At 42.9% G+C, this 18,138-nt stretch overlaps 1 protein-coding gene and 1 long non-coding RNA gene across 4 annotated transcripts in view; one reads left to right on the top strand and one right to left on the bottom strand.

Moving 5' to 3' along the window:
* Positions 1 to 3,724, top strand: part of LOC124106825 (uncharacterized) — a 44,272-nt gene extending 40,548 nt beyond the window's left edge. For both annotated transcript variants that reach the window (XR_009228681.1, XR_009228682.1), the window contains one exon: positions 781 to 3,724. This is a non-coding gene — a long non-coding RNA (uncharacterized LOC124106825). The remainder of the gene's footprint in view (positions 1 to 780) is intronic.
* Fbxo32 (F-box protein 32) overlaps positions 1 to 11,244 on the bottom strand; it is a 35,934-nt gene extending 24,690 nt beyond the window's left edge. The window contains exons 1-4 of one of the 2 annotated variants that reach the window (XM_046464621.2): positions 10,714 to 11,244; positions 4,563 to 4,675; positions 3,726 to 3,775; positions 2,512 to 2,604 (exon numbers count right to left, since the gene is read on the bottom strand). In XM_046464621.2, the coding sequence (XP_046320577.1) occupies positions 2,512 to 2,604; positions 3,726 to 3,775; positions 4,563 to 4,675; positions 10,714 to 10,829 (372 nt within the window). In that variant the 5' untranslated portion in view covers positions 10,830 to 11,244. The remainder of the gene's footprint in view (positions 1 to 2,511; positions 2,605 to 3,725; positions 3,776 to 4,562; positions 4,676 to 10,713) is intronic. The other variant, XM_046464622.2, reaches the window with a different exon arrangement.
* Between the last annotated feature and the right edge of the window lie 6,894 nt (positions 11,245 to 18,138).

The raw sequence follows: 18,138 nt of genomic DNA on the forward strand, positions 1-18,138 counted from the left end.
CAGGGTCTCCCTAAGTTGTCAGGTTGGCCTTGAACTTGAGATCCTCCTGCTTCAGTCTGTCAAGAAGCCGGGATTACAGGCATGTGTTGTCATGCCAGCTGAATATAGGAAAATTTAAAGATGTACTTTGGCTTTAAAAACTTTAAATCTTTTTCCCCCCAAGTGGCCCTGAAAACTGGCTTAGCTCTTTAATGGAACCAAACAATCACTGTGGCATCAAACCACCATTAGGTCCAAGTAGTAAGACAGGGATAATATGTTGGCAAGTAACTCTGCAGAGTTGGTTTAAGGATAAGAAAAATATATGAGAAGTATATTGAGTTCCTAAGAAGAAAAACCTCAAAACATAGTGCCTATCATTAAAATGTTTTAAGTTCTCTATAAAAATAACATATTATTTCTCAAATTACAGAGGCCTCTAACAGTGAAGGGGAAAAAATATTGTTCTTTCCAAAACAGAAATGTTTTTCTACTATTTCTGAACCTATTTAACTTTGAAAGCATTCAGTAATTCCTATCTTTAAGATTACTTAAAGGCATGCACTCATGATGTATCTTACAACAGACTATCAGACACAAGTTCTGTGTCCAAATTTTAATCAAGTGCCAGATTACCCAATTACTATTTTTTAAAGGAGAAATACATCTTTATCAACGACATTGAAAAGGCATTTTATAGGGAATCAATAATAATTTTGGTAAACAGTTAATATTAAATATTAGAAGCTGACTTTGGTGGATTGTGGTCTGCATGTGTAATATATCCCAATGTTTCCACAGCTACCCTATAAAATTGGGGCCAGTCCCTCTTACAGTGGAGGAGAATGAGTCTTCATGTGAAAATCAGAGGATCTGGACCTGACTTCAGGACATTTTACTTTAAATCCTTGGCTTACATGGAATTTATCATAAAACTTAAGAGTATGGACCCTAACACTGATATTGTCTCTTTTGTAGCTTTGTGACCTTGGACAAGTCATTTACTTTGCTAACCTGCCTGCCATTTGTTTAAATGAAGCTTGCAGAAGTGCCTATGCTTCATTGGGTTTCTGCAAGGATAAAAACTGAGACTGCACACAGTTGCCTGAAATTATATTTCCACTATTATGGTCCTTATTCCTTCGCTTTATTTTATTTTTATGAAAGAAAATATAGGTAGGAAGAAAAACCATCTAAAAAGGGACTGTTTTAATTATCAGTCTGTAGCAAGACATCAGATCTAGGTGTCTTCCTCTAACACAGAAGATGGAAACTATTCGTATTCTTAGCAACAGAAGTTTCAAGATCTCCCTGGGCCTGTTTCCAACCAGCCTGGACTAGTTTGCAGGCACTAGGAGGACTAGGTGACCTCCTTAAACTGGCAGAGTCATGCTGAATGACACAAACATCTCACCCAAGAAAGGTTCTTATTTTCACAGATTGGAAACAGGGCTTAGCTGGGAGTGTACTGATCTGCACATGCCTCAGGGGCTCCACTCAGTGCTTCTAACCTGCAGGCTGGGTTTTGACCAGGTCAGTTTGCACGGCCAAGCTTGCATCTGCCCAGATGACAGGTGAATGATCAGGCCTCAAGAGGCTTGAATGTCATCACTCTGGCTGAGCTTCTGCAATCATCTGACTCTGTGACACAGCACTGAGAAGCCCAACAACTCAGAAAAAGAAAATAAAAACCAAACCAAGCAACACCCCCAGGGGGAAATTTCCCTCCTACTTCAGAGCCTGAAACCCAAACAGCTGTTACATCCCCTGGTGAGCCACCAACAAATATGGGCAAGGGACCTTCAGGGGGAAGAACAACAACAGTCACCCAAATAGAAAGAATTGATGGCTTGGAAGTCATGGTCAGCTTATTTGCTTTAATCCCAGTAGTATTCATTAATTAATTGTGAAAACTCACTTATTTTTTTTCTAAAATAAAGTTTAAAATGGAAATCAATAGATGTCAACAGGCAGTTTTAGGATTTAGGTAGACAGGGGACTAAGTGCCATTGTCACATGGGCATGGGGGTGGAAGTGAGTCATGGAAGGCCACATTGAGATGCTGTAAACCTATCCAGTTTTGTGTCCTCAAGTAAGAATTCCTTAGGGTCACTCAGAGTCAGCCAAAGCAGAATAGGAAAGGGACAATCAGATGCAGAAGGTTTTAAAACAAGCCAAAGTATATTAGGGCTTGGTTCCTGCCGTAGTGTCTCTTGCTCATGTTGCTACCTGCAACACATTCCCATTTGTCCATTGGGTGGGCTCAAGGGACTGCAGTGAATTTTCAGTTGAGGGGACCGGCTCATGAACAGACTGACTTACTGAAGGAGTATGGCAGTCCCTGTATGTCAGGGTCGATCTCAAGGACATCCTCACCTAAGACCTTGAAGAGGGAGGTTGGGCACCTTTTTTCTGCTTGCCTCGAAACACTCAGGGTCCTGAACTGCTGTCTTCTGAGGAAACTACTTCAGGAAACCCAAACAGACAATTCAACGCGAGAATCTGGATAAGCTTTGGGCTCTTGAGACTTACCCGTACTACGTAGTTGAATCTTCTGGAATCCAGAATGGCAGTTGAGAAGTCCAGTCTGTTGAAAGCTTCCCCCAAAGTGCAGTATCCATGGCGCTGAATGTAAAACAAAGACACAGAAGTTATTCCTGCCATGCAGAGGTGGTTCTCTGGAACAATCCAACTGGACTCTACCAAACAAGCTTGATGCCTGTCTTAGGGAACCTGGGCATTGGTATTTCCTGCACCATGAGTCCCTGGGGGGGGGCACCAAGAAGGGTGATGTGTCTGGCAGTTGCTTTTGTTGGGGACTACCATGAGAAATGTCCCTTTCATGACTTAAACCATCTGGGCTCTTTTTCTCTACATACGAGTCTGGGAAAATATTTCTGGAAGCTGAATATATGATGGGGAGATGACAATGGCAAGTGAGTGATTGTGATACATTCCCCAGAGAACTAGATGCACCTGTGTCAACTGTGGCACCAATCTGCTCACACTAATAGCACCTTTTAAAAAAGGCTTTGAGAGGAAGTAAAAAAGAAGTTTTGATCTTTTGCCTATGAATGCACAAGGCATTGAGAGTTCTGGCTCACAGTCCCAGCTCTGCTCTGCGTATCTGGGTGGTCTGTTCTGACCCTCTCTGGGCCTCAAACACTGAGTGAACTAGAAGTTTTCCAAGATCCCCAATAGCGATAGAAATCCCATCGTCCTGCCATATTGCCTTGTGTCCTAGTTGTCTGAGCAAGTGCCTGTGCAAAGAGAAACGGTACAAAATGGTTTGTCAAGTGCCATACAAATGTCGTGAATGCACTGTCTTGTCTCCTCTGACATCATGCTGAGCAGGCTCTGGAAACTTCTATTAGATTTAGTGATTAGCCCTTGCAGGAGTAACCCTTAACAATGTCTGGAGAGATCTTAGAGTAACGGGAGGTACCGTCCTCAGGAAAAATCCAGGGCTGCTTCATATTACAGTTGAGAGACGAATACATTCATCTTTATAACACACTTTTACATATGTTATTTCACTGGACTACTGGGCAGTCCACTTAGTGGCTTTTGCTTCTCTCTCCCTGTGGTCCCAAACTCTGATGGTTGGTTGGGCCACAGGCTGCTGGCCTTCACCATATGCACCGAAGATGGCAGGATTGGAGGTAAAGCTGCTGCCTGATTTTCTCTGCCCCTTCAGGGAAGTGTAAGGCTAGGCATGAAGGTTTAATAAACAGGTCAGTGCTCACCTCTTTTGTACTTCCTTTGTGAACATAGATCCATTTTTCTTGATGGAAATCTGCAGAAACAAAAAAGAAAACACAGCTTGTTTAAAATTGGTCATGTGCTCAAGATTTTAAACTGACTCTTTTTTTCCCCCACTTATTCCAAAGCTTAAAAAGTTTCAAAAAAAAAAAAAAAAGAAGAAGATGACGACGACTCTAGTGACAATCTAAGAGGATACAAATGCTGAGTTTTTGCAGCATACAAATACTGGAGCTATAATTTTCTTTGTCTAAAGCATTTAAAATCGTTAATAGTCAGTTTTAGGATACAAACCCCAAATTAAAAGAAAATCTAATATCCATATATAAGTTTGTTTTAAATGTTATAACTAAAACTTACATAAATCCATAAAAGTACAACAGATAACATGCAGTTGAAATGGAATAAACTAAAATAATTCATGTTTATTAATAGAGTTTTATACCCTCTGCTAATAACTAAAGCATCTAGAAATATTAATTATACAAGGAAAGAGAAAAAAACCTATTTTCAAAGCTTCAAAACACAGTTCCAAATAAAAGTAGTTGCTGGAATTGATTTAGCTGACAGCATCACCGTATAATAACTATATGGCCTATGTCAAATGCAAGTGACACACAGGGAAAAAACACCCTAAATAGCAAATAACTTATAAAGAAGATTATAAAGAATAAGTTGATCTTGCTTGCAAAATGCACAGTCAGATTTCTGGGTGCAACTTCTGTGATGTCTGATGTTCGACATGGAAATTTTCTCCCCCAAGAACCAATGATAACTCTGTTCAAACAACTTTCCTCTTAAGTTAAAGACAAATGGCTTACATTGAGTTTTGGTTTTGCTATTCAGTATGTCCTTCTTTCTCTTCTTGGCTGCAACATCATAGTTCAGGCTGTTGAAAAGATTCTCCTTGTTGTATACTTCCTTGTTGCAGTAACTATGGGTAACAAGACAAGAGGATGAGCTGTGACAGCTACACTTTAACATGAGTTGTTTCTATAAATAACACATGGGGTCATAAAACACAATCATACAGGCTTCTCAAACAAGAGAAAACAATAAAATAATTACTCAAAAGAAGTCCACACAAGCATAGACTTCTCTTTTTTAGGATGAAATACTGTCACCTCTGTGTGGAAGGCAGGGATGGGGGCTTCTAATTCTTTTGAATCCTCTAACAAGGCCTGCCATTGTCATTTGATACACAGTACTTCCCTCTCTAAGGGCAGTGCAGGGTACTACAATGTCACTTTAAACAAAAGCCACAAATGGGGGAAGGGCCATTACTGGTATCACTGTACTGTACAGTGCCTACATTTTCCAAAGGCAGCTCCTCCAAGTTGCTGCTTTTTCTTCTTTTATTTGAAATATATATTTTAGTTGTAGATGGACACAATACCTTTATTTTATTTGTTTTTATGTGGTGCTGAGGAACGAACCCAGTGCCTCACATGTGCAAGACAAGTGCTTTACCACTGAGCCACAACTCCAGACCTGCTTTTTCTTCTTTTAAAACAACTTTATTGAGATATAATTCATATACCATGGAATCCACCATTTAAGGCATACCCAAGCCCATTTTTCTATTATGAGCCTGTCATGTCTTTACTCTTGCAGGGCTGAGGATCAAGCCCAAGGTCTTGTCCAGGTTCTACCACTGAGCCATACCCCTAGTCCCATCATATCTTTAAGAAATGACTGCATTTACAAAAATCTGACATATGAATTCCACTTCTAGCAGATGTTTAGGGTACAGTGCTAGCTGTTTAGTTTCCTTGACCAAAACTAAGCATCCTGCTACAAGGTGAAGACCTTGGGTTCTAACGAAAACAAGGTAAAGCCTTAATTCATAAATTTAGAAGGTCTGAAAAGATACAGAGGCGTACCTATCCAATTCACAGGTCATCAAAGGATGGGCAGGTTCAACTTGGGGCCAGGTGTACACTTCCTGCAGCAGGCTGTGGTAGGGGTGACAGGTTCTATTCCACCTGGCTAGGTGACCTCAAAGTGAATCTCTAAATAGTTTCCTCAGAAAGGATGAAATGTTGAGCTACAGTGAAAAGATAGGTTCTCTAACTCCCTCAATGCACATGAAGTACACAAGGTACGATTTTCAATCACAGTAAAACATCAATTAGGGTTTTTTTTTGTGTGACATCATCAATATGTTAGAGTCCTTCAGCTTTTCAAATTTCTCTGCTGATTTAAAATATGCTTTGATTTATATCATGTTAGACTTGCATCTGTTGGGTCAAATGAGGCCCACCTGTACTCCACGCCATGCCTTGTGAAGGTGGTAGGAGAGAGGGTTTGAAATGGTTTTCAGTGTCTTTGCTGTGACAGTCTCTTAAGTCCCACTTCAATTAATATAATAAGTATCTTACAGGCTTACACCGCAATGCCTAGTAATATATGACACATAACTTTTCTAGACCCAAGATGTGGTGGATCATCAATCATTTGTTAATCTTCCTTCTCAAAAGCATACTTAATACCATTTATTGAGTTTCCTAATGTCTTAGCCTTCTTCTTTTCATTCAGGGAAACAGAATATTTTTAGGTTTCAGATAGGGTAATGTCCTCTGTCAGAGGCACTTTCTTAAGCAAGCCAAGGGTGGATGTTTTGGGCCAGGCTTTGTGTAACATGTGAGCGTGTGTTTGTCCACTTGCATTACTAGAAGGGGTACAAATCACTGGCCAGTGGATTATCTCCTCCAAGGTCAGCAGGAAGAAAGGGGTAGAACAACGACAACAGAACTCTGAGTCCCTGAGGCTAACTTAGGAAATTTTACTCAAAGCTAGGGAAAAGAGAAAAATAAGGTGGCTGAAGGGGTCCGTGATGTACCAAAGCAAGGCTAGAACATTCTGTGTGCAAAAATACCACATGAAGGCTCATTTTTAAAGACAGTTTGCTTGCGTATATGTGCACATACATACCCCTTCCAAACAACAAAAACCTACATTAGAAATTCCGTGTATGGGGAACCATACAATGAAGCTATCTTAGTCTCCATCATTCAATTAAGGTTCAGCAGAAACTTTGCAGAGCTGGGGCCACAGGTTGTGACCATTCCTTAGAAATTGTAAATACTTATATTTCATCTCATTCTTCTCTAACTGAAAACATTCTTCCAGGGAATTCAAGCATTTGCTGCCCTCACAGAAGCACTAAGAGCCTGCTTTAAGCCCGAGTGACTCATTTCAAAAGGGAGTTAAAAGGAATTTTGCATAATTGATGATGCTCTCTCACTGTAGGGTGTAGAAAAGTTTTAACCAAAGGGAAACCCTATACTTCTCCTTTGGTATTAGGTTTTGAATTCCGGAGGTAGGCCTGGAAGGAAGGGTCATGGCATTTGTTTACATTGCCTGCTTATATGTTTTCTTTTAAGCAATAATATATTCAGTTAGAGGCTATTTTGAGAATTCAATTATGTCCATTTCAAGGAAATGCAAAGCCAATGGAAAATTACAACTGAAAGTTTTAACATACACACACACAAAAACCCCACCACTTAGGAATCACAGCATTTATTTTTTTTTAAAAAAAATAAACAAAACCATCTTAAGGAGATTGCTTTCTTTACTGAATTCAATAATAATAGCCAGGATGTTGCTATTTTGTAGTCAGTTCTTACTATCTTTATTTTTATAGACCCAGGCCTAGAATAAGAAGTACCTCCCCTGTGCAGCCCCACATCATCATCAAACACAGACCAAGATACTCTAAGACAACTTTAGAAAAGGTGGAAAGATATAAAAATAATACTATAAAAAAGACCACATTAGCAACAGATAAAGGGGGGATTGGAAAAAAATAGAACCCCATTTCTTATTTCATTTGCAATAAAAACCAAATAATAAAGTCATGTCCTGCCCCAAAGTAGTTACATAGCCTTGATTAAGGCCAGTGAGATTTCGATGCTAATTTTCTGTAAGACATATCCAGATGGCCAAAAGCTAGTCCCAGATTACTCTGTGAGACAAACAGCCTTGTGTATGAAGCTCTTAGAATAGTGTCTTGCACATAGTAAGCACTCATAAAATCTTAACTATTATTTTTATCCAGAGCACCAAGGCAAACTTCCTGCTTCCTGGTCTAGACTTAGCTACACAGTAAAGCAACAGTCAAGTGAGTTTTCAGCTGCAGAAGTGCGGGCTTGGAAAATAGAGCCAACATTACTCATCCTGGGGGTGGATGTGGGTGGTGGTGATGGTGGTGAGGAGGGCAGTATGGTCCCCTCAACCCCATTTCCTTGAAGCATTCTTGGCTCAGACCAATTCATGCTCAGCTCTTGCCTTGAAATTTTAAACTGCCACCAAATTTAACACTTGCCATTCCTCTTCTATCTTACATACTTTCAACTTTTTGAGAAGGGGCTCTGCTTTAAGTTTTTCAGAGCCTTTCATGGTCTTGGGAGGCACCTGGCTGCCCTAGGATTTGTAACATTCTTTTTTTTGGAGGAAGACAGGGGCCTGGACCACAGAGCAGCCAACGGAGGAGTCCAGAACAGGAGTGCTGTGCTTACAAGAATGGTCAACATAGAATAATAACCCCAGGCCAAGAACCATCAAATGCACCCTTCATTTCTTGCTCTTATTGGGCAGCTCACAGACTGGTACTTGGAATTCGAGAATGGGAAAAGGATCCCATACCTCTGTAGTCCTGTTTATGGTCCCCCACCTTTTCTTTGAGGGCCTTCCTTTTTTTTCTCAGAACAGGAGAAGGCATTCAACCTCACCTGCATAGCCAGGCACTGGGCCCAAACCTGACATCACAGAGAAACCAAGACGGAAAACAGTGGAGATATTTGAGATTACCAACTGAGACCTCAGAAGGCCAACTGCTTTTAAGAAGTTGGCAGACTTCTTCTGCTAAGTAAGGAAGGGGTTGTTTACAATTGTTGGAAAAAAAATACCCTGCAAACAAACAGCCAGCTGTTTTGCTGGGAGACTACACAAAGATTCCCAAACTCTGACTCATCAGAGGAGCACAGGTGGGCACTATATCAATTGCTCCTATCAGTAACCATGAGTGCTGAGTGTGACAGCTGGAGCTCAGAAGGTGTAAAGTGGGAGGAGGTTCCTCAAAGGGACAAAGGGGCCTGGTAGCTACCTGATCCCAGCTTAGTCTAAACATCTCGGAGTTTAAAACAGCTTCAGGTTCTCCATACTGTGGAGAGGGGAGGTGTCACTATTTCTTGAGGAGAGCACACCAGTTTATCTCAAGGAGCAGTTATTGAATTGCAGGCTCCCCATTTTTGAACACTTCCTGCTGAACTGAATCAACCACCACCCTACAACTGTATTTGGGTGAGACAAGGTGATACAAAGCTGGTTGCGCCCCTACTGCACCATCCTAGAAAGAATCTCAACTTTTATGCAGAAAGTCCCAGAATATTAGATCATTATTCCTTAGGGATAAGGAGGGAGGAAGAAAGTTTCCACTCTATCCCCTTCCCACTTAGTGGAGGGAGAATAATTTAGGCATAGTCTGATGACAGCAGTTGCCTTTATTTTTCTGCAAACAAGTTTTCTGTGAATAAGATTTCTGTATTGTGCTCTCCAACTCCCCTGGGACTGCCTCAAAGCATCTCTAATATAAAGGTTAATATGCTCTTGTCTCTACTGACAGATCTCAGCATTAAATAATTTGTTTCTCTTCATTCATGGACAAAGGGAATTTGATGCATTACAAATCACAAACAAATGGGAGGCTCTGGAGGTCAAGCTGCTAAAACAACCACATTTTCTTGATAGTTTTCTTACAATTTATTGCTCAGCCTTTATCCAAACAACCACTGGTAAATCTCAGTCAGCAGGAACCTGGCCCAGTTACAGAACTCTCCACTGAAGTCAATTTAAGGGTGCAGGGTCCAGTGGTTTAACCAAAAGCAATGGGAAAAGACACCCAAGGGTGACTCAGCTGCAGCAGCCCCTCCCCACCCCCATCAGCTTTCATCACCTTCTTCACTAGTCAAATGATTTCTCTTATTGGTCAAGGTCAGCCTCTCCAAGTGAACATGACTCTTTTCAGAACCCAGGATCCCTCTGAGAAACTGACAATCCCGGATCCTGTTCTCAAACATTCAAATGGTCCCACGACCATTTGATTCAGGGCCACAGAAGTTATTCTTTGTATTTGTGTTAACGAAGCTGAGCATGGAACTCAGAGGACCTCAGATTTTCCACCAGCCTGGCAGAACTCAGGGGAGACCTCAAGTCCCCAGGGGTCTTTCTGCAGCTGGCAGGCATCCCTAGAAATGGGAGTGTGCTCACTGTACCAAGACTGATGAAAGGGCCACTTAGAAAACAGGTGGCTAGTGCTTCGTCTGCCCCCGAAACGGGGTTTGTGGGTTTCATCGTCTGCCTCTGAGCAGCCTCTAGACATTACCATCACAGAGGAAGTCCGCCCAGCAAGGCTGCTGCCCCAGGGACCATCTGGCCGCCCCTCCAGATTACTCATTTTCTCTGCCCGCTCCACCGTCGCCTGTGCGTGGGAAGAGCGTGGGGGCGCTCACGATGGGACCCACGTCCAATCGTCACCAGACTTATGACTAACGCGACTGGACACTTTGAGCCCCGCCACCCTGGCGATGAAAGGCGCACAGCCCACTCGCCCGCGCCTGCATAAGCGCAAATGCCTTTGGTCTATGGTGTCCAAAGGCAGAAGGTGCCTGAGTTGCGTGCATGTTTGGGGACAAGATCTGCAATTGTCAGGTTCCAGAGGGATCCAGGGTTCTGTAAGAAGTCATGTCCACCTGGAGAAGCTGACTTAAGTAGTAAGAGAACCCAAATTCCGGGTCTCCAGTGCTCTGGCGATTTCTGCAGAAGTCCGGGCAACCCACTCCCACACCCTCGGACAGGGCCCACCTCCTCATCCTGTCCCAGCCCAACCTATCCTCATTCATCTGCCCTGCGCGCCCCAGGTCAGCCCAGGTCAGGTTTGCCTGGCTAGAAGGTGGAGGGTCCCCTCACCTGCTGAGGTCGCTTACGAAACTGCCGCTCTTCTCATCCAGGAAACGCTTCCAGCCATCGGCTGTCTTCACCCAGCTCTGCCCGGGAGATCGCCAGTCTTGCCCAAGGAATGGCATGGCACCGAGAGCAGACGCCACCCACTGAGTGGACGAACTGATAGACTGGACCGGCCTGGCGGTGTCGGAGACCAGCCTCCCCGGGCGGATGCTCCGGGTGCAAGGCCCGCGATGTCTGGAAGTGCTGGGCACTGGCGTGGAGGGTTGAGGGTTTGGGGGTGCGGAGCCGGTCCCCTGCGCTTTCAGAGGGCGCTGTCTCTGGGGAGGGTCGCGCGGCGCGTCAAGCTCCGGGAGTGCTGCGCGGCTGTCGGGGCCACAGTATTTATCCTGGTCCGCTGGCCCCGGCTCTTTGTTGCCGGAAGAGCGCCTGCTCTTAGCCCGGCCCCCCTCCCCGAGGCCACGTGGCTTTGTTTATGGGCTCGGCTAGTTTTCTGAGGCGCCCGCGGCTCCCGCTCCACTCGCCGTTGCACAACCGAGCGCCGGTGGAAACTTGAGGTTGCCTTGCCAGGCCAGATCTTCCACCACCCCTCAGTCCCCTGGCACCTTCGCGCTCCCTCCCAGCCCCCAGGGCGCAGCTGCCGCAGCCCGAGCGAGGCCTGGCGCTCGGGAAGCCGCGACCGTCCTCCTGCGGCTCCCGGGCTGGCGGAGAGCTGGAGGAGGCCGGCACGGCGCCTAGGTCACACTGCAGGGCAGGTGTGGGGAGGAGGACCGGTCACCTCCCTCCCAGAGCATCAAGATCGAGCCCTTCAGGCAGATCAGGATTCCTCCTCACCCCCCCCCCCCCCCGTAAGGATCCCGGGTCGGAGAGTCGGGAGGAGGGGACAAACTCCACCCCTCCCCACCCCCAAGCTGTCATTAACAAGCCCACTGTCAGGCCTGATTCCCCGGATGGCAAGGAAGAGGGAAGAAGGAGGCCCAGGAGGCATCTGGTGACCGAAGGATGGGAGTGGAGAATCGGAACAGAGCCCCATCGCACCCCGAGGACCCTAACCGAGCAGCGCTGGGCTCCTGGCTCGGCACCGAGCAGCTGGGGGGCAGAGTTAGGGCCTCTTAGCCCGGGTCACTGTCCCAACCCCGGCTAGGGCGCAGGGGCTGTGCTTCTGTTCCAAGGAACCACTGTCCTCTCCTTCCTTTTCCACGGTTCGTCCTCCTCTCGGCCTCAGCCATTGAATCCTCTGGGGGGAGTATCAGGTCTCGAGTTTTGTTTTCATTTTGGAGAGAGTGAAGAGAGAGAGGCCCGGGAACGTCCACCCTAGGACTTCGGTGCGTGGAGGTGCCCAGCGCAGGTGGGGAAGCCCTCCGTTAGCGTAGATGATTAACCTAACCCTGCAAACGGCGAAGGGTCTAGTATGGGACTTATCCCGATTGAAGGGACTGAGGGCCCGGAGAGGTGGTCAAACCAGTAACCTTCCCAGAGCCACAAGACCAGTTTTTCCTCAACAACACTTAATACAATCTGAAACTAGGGCTGTTTGCTTTTACTTTTTGTTTTTGGTAACAATCTGCCCCTCTCTGCAGAATGTCAACTCCGTGAGAGCTGGTCCTCCTCTTTTGGCACTCATCCAGCCCAGCACCCTGCCAGGTGCAGAGTTGATCTTTAGCAACCATTTCTTGTATGAATAAGTGAATAGACACGGGAGGCTGTGGCATGAGGTGGCTTCTGGCCCTTTATCACCTCAAGTTCGCAGTACAACTGGATTCATTTGGTGATTGGATGGCATAGGGCAGTAGCATGCTTCAGAACGGCTTCAGACTTGATTCTTAGTCCTGACTCTACAGCCATCGGGAGCTTCTCTTCCACTGTCCAGTGCAATCTGGAAGACTGAGAGAAAGCAGAGAAACTGACTGTACCCTATGGGGCTAGTGCTGGAGGGGGAAGGAGATGTTTTTAATAAAGTCTGTTTCCAAGAAGTCAGGGTTTTCCAATTTAGGTTTCCCACCATAAATAATTTATTAGTGTAGTAATAGTAAAAAATAACTTGTAAAAACACTGCAGAAGGTCCCAAACAAATGGTAAACATGCTAAGAGATGAGACAGTGCTGGGTTTGGTTTTTATTGGGGAGAACAGATTATTTGCAAGGAAGAATAATTAAAGGATGTGATTATTAAAGATGCATGCTAGTTACTAGTAAGTAAGCAATATCCTTGTAGAAACCATAGAGGGCCAGAATATTAAAGATTCAATTTGAATTTTGTTAGAGTAGCAATATACTGCTGGCTCTATCTTGGATGAATAATAATCTCCTAGGACTTCATTTTCTCAACTGTCAAGAACAATTGGCACCAATAATGTCTATGCTTCAGGATTTTTAGGAAGTGTTGTTGATTGGATTATCAGTACCAATTCTTCCTACCTTTGTAGTACTGTTGTGCACCCATAACCTTGCCATGGCCTCTTAGTGGGTGATGTGTAGTTTTCCACTTCTTGACATTGGGCTGGTCTTGGGACTTGCTTTGGCCAGTGGGATGCTAGTGGGTGTGATCTGAGAAGAGGATATGGTGTGTGTGCTTGTTGGTTGACCTTTTATGTTTCTAGTTCAGTGAAAAAAGCATACCCTGGCTAGCCACCATTCTTTGATTTGCTTGAATGACATCATTGTGTTAGCAAGAAATAAATGTTTCTTGTTGAATGCCATTGATATTTTTGTGAACTTTTGTTACACAGCATTATTGTGTCTTTAGCTGAATGCTACAAAAGGTTGAGTAGCTGAAAGTTGATAAAAGTTTTTTTTTTTTTAAAACATAAAATTCAAGCACAAGTAGGAAATCACAAAATTTGCCCAATTTTTTTTTTTTTTTTGTCTAAGAGCTAATCTCGGGAAGATCATGTTTGTTGAGAGTTCTTCAGCTTTCTCCTACTTAAAAAAAAATAGTAGCTCTCATATCTTAACTCAGGCTTCTTCTGAAGTATGATTCACTGCCTTAGATTTCCTCTACTATCAGAAATCTAACTTGGTATATTTTAAACATATGGTTTCAACTAGAAAGACTTATAATGCTGGACCACTCAAGATAAAGAATGTGTTGGGCTGTGTCAGGATCAAACTCAGTGACTTTCACATCAGATGTTGGTTTGACTGTGCCAAGATTCTGTAATTAAAGGCTGTATTTTTGAGCATTTGAGAATCACAAAAGTCAACACTATCAGTGTTATAGCTTCAGGCTGAAGAGATTGCCATGGATACTCAGAGGACTTCACAAGGCACAGAGTGACAAGGCCTGATGATGTGAATAATGCTGTGGCCATGTATTCCATTGCACAGATACCTAGCCAGTCCTACACAGTTCCCTGAAACAGTTGCTCAAATTGCATGCTGGGTATTTGATGTTTCACTTGTGCTTCTCCTCTATGGAACTGTAAGCCCCTTGCTGGTAGGGACGAGTCTTAGCAGTTTAGTTACCTCAATACTTTATATGGCATATGGTACATGGCAGGTGATCAATTATTCACCAAATGTTTTTGTCTGACCTGGAAGCTATTATTCCAAGACCTCACCTATTGATATCTTATTACTTCTATAGGATAGCAGGGTGAGGAGGAGGAAGACAGCACCCCCAACTCCCAACCCTGTGCATTCTCTAACACTGGTGACTTACCTGTTGGTAAGGCAAATTGGGAAGGTTGTCAAGAGGTAGCATCTTAGAAATTTGAATGTACTATTGCCCTGGTGGCAGATGCTGACTATGCTGATGACACTGTGCTGAGTACCTTGTGAACACAATCCTTTCTAATACCGGTCACCAATCTGGAAGCTAGTAGTTGTCGTTCCCATTTTGCAGATGAGGAAACAGCTTCAGAAAAGTTGAGTCACAGTCTGCCAGAGATCACCTGGTAAGTATGTAGTGGAACTCAAACAGGCACCCAGGTCTGTCTTTAACTTTGACCGGAGCCAGATTGACTGGGTTCAAATCAGGGTTCCCTACTTATAAACCTGTGAAATCTTTGGCAAGTTATTTAACCTCTCTGTACTATACTTTCTTCATTTGTAAAATAAGGATAACTATAACATCTACCTCAAGGGCTGTTGTCAGGATTTATTGTGACAATATGTATGATGTGTTTATAACATGGCAAGCACGGAAAGTAGTTACTGCTATTATCTTTGTGCCAGATCTTTACCTCCATCTTTTATTTGGTTAAGTCCACTCCCATCTTCACATCAAATGGCAGGTTTGGAGGGCATGGAGCATGTTTCACTCAGCTAGCTTCCAAATACAGAAAGCATCTGTATAGTGAAAAGATAACTAGTCCATTATTAATTATATTTTATTGAGATTGTAAATGTCCTTATTCTTTACAAAACATAGATGAATTTTCAAAGGCATAGATGGAGCCTGTCCATTTCCTCCTGGGAGTATTCAGAGGCATTGTCTCTAGAAAATACTGTGAAAAACTTGATAAATATGAAGTGCTTTGTTGCTTTTAAACCAAAATGACATTTGCTTATGGTTTTGACTGAGGGACAGACTACTCCTCACTGAAATGCAATGGTATTTTTTTTTTCATAGTTTCTTTTTTCTGAGAGGGATTTTGTGTGTGTGTGTGTGTGTATGTGTGTGTGTGGTGTGTGTGAAAAATACTTAGCAGTAGTTGTAAGTTAAAAATAACTTTTGCTTATTGGGTGGGGCAGAGGCAAGAATAAACCAAAATCTGTGCAAGTTAAAATGAATTTTAATAGAAGAGGAGATAGAGAAACTCAGGGTATTAAATTTGACCGTTGTCACAGGAATGCATGTATAATGATACAACAATTTGCATATGACCTTACACCCCACCTGCTCAGGGCTGGGCTTCCTTGAAACAGTGTGAACTGCGTCTGTGAGGTGTGTTCGAGCAGGAACTGCCAGCTGTGAGTTATTTTTGGGTCTCTGGCTGCCACAAGTCCTGCCAACTAAACTGAAGTCGGTCAGACACATGTCACTGAAAATATGCTCATTACTTTAATGAGAATCATTTGGCATTCCTCAAGTGTGGGCCTGGTTCTGCTTTGGAGAGAGGGTCAAGGGCATTTTACTATAATCCTCCTTCTTTTGTAGACCACTGGCTCAGTTTGAGTGGAAATTCTTTTCTTCTTTAGTAAATAGCAAAAAAAGTTTGGAGACACAACTGCTGACTTTTGTGTAGCATAAGGAAATGAATGTTATTGTGACATTCACACCAAGGGAAGGCCAAACCTCTAGTGGCTTTAAAAAGAGAACATATGTTTTAAAATAAGATGTTAAATGTGTTATGGTTGCATAGCTTTCAATACAAAACTAGTGCCTGAAATTAGTTCAAACCAGAGTATGTATAATCCTTCAAATGGTATCTTGAGAGGCTGAGTAGCAGATTTTAGTTCTGGGACTTCACATATGCAAATATAGATTGGGCTGAAATTCATCTAGGTATTGTGCTTGTTGGCTTACTTACTTAATATCAGTAATGTTCACATAACTTTGCAAGGTAGGGATTGTTATTGCTGTTTTACAGATGAAGAGACGGAGGCTCAGGTGTGGCAAAAACGTGCAATTTAGGGCTGGGGTTGTGGCTCAGCGGTAGAGTGCTCGCCTGGCATGTGTGAGACCCTAGGTTCGATCCTCAGCACCACATAAAAATAAGTAAGTGAAATAAAGGTATAGTGTCCAACTACAACTAATATATATATATATAAAACCGTGCAATTCAGCTTAAAAATCAGAACGCACCTGAAGGTGACTTTACCTGCAAGGAGGGAAAAGGCCCAAGAAGGGATGCCCACTGAGGAACACAGATATGAAGACAGTCCTGGGAAGTGGGTACCATGAGACAAACCAGCAGGGTTAGAATGTGCCATTAACCTAGTTGTATAGACCAATGTCCCCGAGAAATGTGAATTTTGTAGTAAAATTCAAATTTCCTGATTTACAGTGATGGGATTTTATCTGGACTTTACATCAAATAAGTTTGATCCAAGAGTACAGGAGAAATGATATCAAATATTTGAGCTCCTTAAGAAGTTACTTTAGGGACTGGGATTGTGGCTCAGTGGTAGATTGCTCGCCTAGCACATGCAGGGTCCTGGGTTCGATCCTCAGTACCACATAAAAATAAATGAATGGAATAAAGGTATTGTGTCCAACTAAAAAAATTAATATTTAAAACAAAAAAAGAAGTTACTTTACAAAGGCCGCCAGAGTCTTAGAGAAACTACAGATTTAAAGACTTAGGTGCCCTCAAGTCCCTTTCTGACCATCAGATTAAGTGCAGATCTGCTGTGTTATATTTATATATATATATATTTTTAGTTGTAGATGGACACAATACCTTTGTTTTTATTTGTTTATTTTTATGTGGTGCTGAGGATCAAATCTAGTGCCTCACATGTGCCAGGCAAGTGCTCTACCACTGAGCTACAACCCCAGCCCTGTGTGTTATTTTTTGACAAATTGTTGTCACCACTGCATGTTTTGACTGGTTGCCCCTGGGGATCACTAGACGCCCTTTGTGAGTCAGGTGAGGTGTGTTTCCTGTGTGAGTCAGCTCCCCATTCGTCTGATCCTGGAGAGGTCACTTAGCCTGTTGGGTGTTTATCTTCATATTTTTACTCACACACGTTATAGAGCTGATTGTATCTTTCACATCATTGATGTGAAAAGATCATTAATAATAATCATAAATTTTCATTGGGAAATAGAACTCGGTTCTCTCCTGTCCTTTTTCCTGGGTGTTTTCTAATTTTCTGCCTGTTGTTCTTGTCATTTCATCTGACAAAATCCAGAGCTGTAGATATGTTCTGCTCTCTGCTCTGTACCCAGCACCTGGCACGAATGAGGTCTCTCTGTGTGTGGGATTAAAATCTCTAGCAATTGTGGGCTCTGAACTGCAAACCATTTTATTGTTTCTCTCAGATGATTCAATTAAAATAAAAATAAAATGAGCCCATAATTTCTTTTAAACAACAGTACGTTCATTTCAGGAGGAAGAAAATCATTTAAAAAGAAGCACAAAATGTTCATCTTCCTTTCCATCCTGATTACAGCCTGAGAAATTCAGTCCCTTAAGGGACATAATATTTTCAACCAGGCTTTACTATTGATAGTAATTGAAAAAATAATTTAGTCTTTTAAACATCTGCTTTTCTAAAAATGGTCTGCTATAAAAGCCTTTGCTAAATGTCTCAAAATCATGTATTTATTGAAGAGATGGTACATAGCCTAAAATTTCCCCCTCTTCTGTCAACTAAGCAAGAGAAGTGCTAATCTTTTATTCCATTTTTGGCAGTTTTACAGGTAGTAAAATTTATTCTAGAATACTGTTCACACATTGTCTCAATAGGGATATGGCACGCCCTTGTTGTATTCCTGGGGATCTTCTACAGTAGCCTTTAACACAGAAATGAGCACAGACCT

This window comes from Marmota monax, unplaced genomic scaffold (assembly GCF_021218885.2).
Source record: "Marmota monax isolate L192 unplaced genomic scaffold, Marmota_monax_Labrador192_F-V1.1 WCK01_AAM20220418_F8-fsc00003, whole genome shotgun sequence".
NCBI lineage: Eukaryota > Metazoa > Chordata > Mammalia > Rodentia > Sciuridae > Marmota > Marmota monax.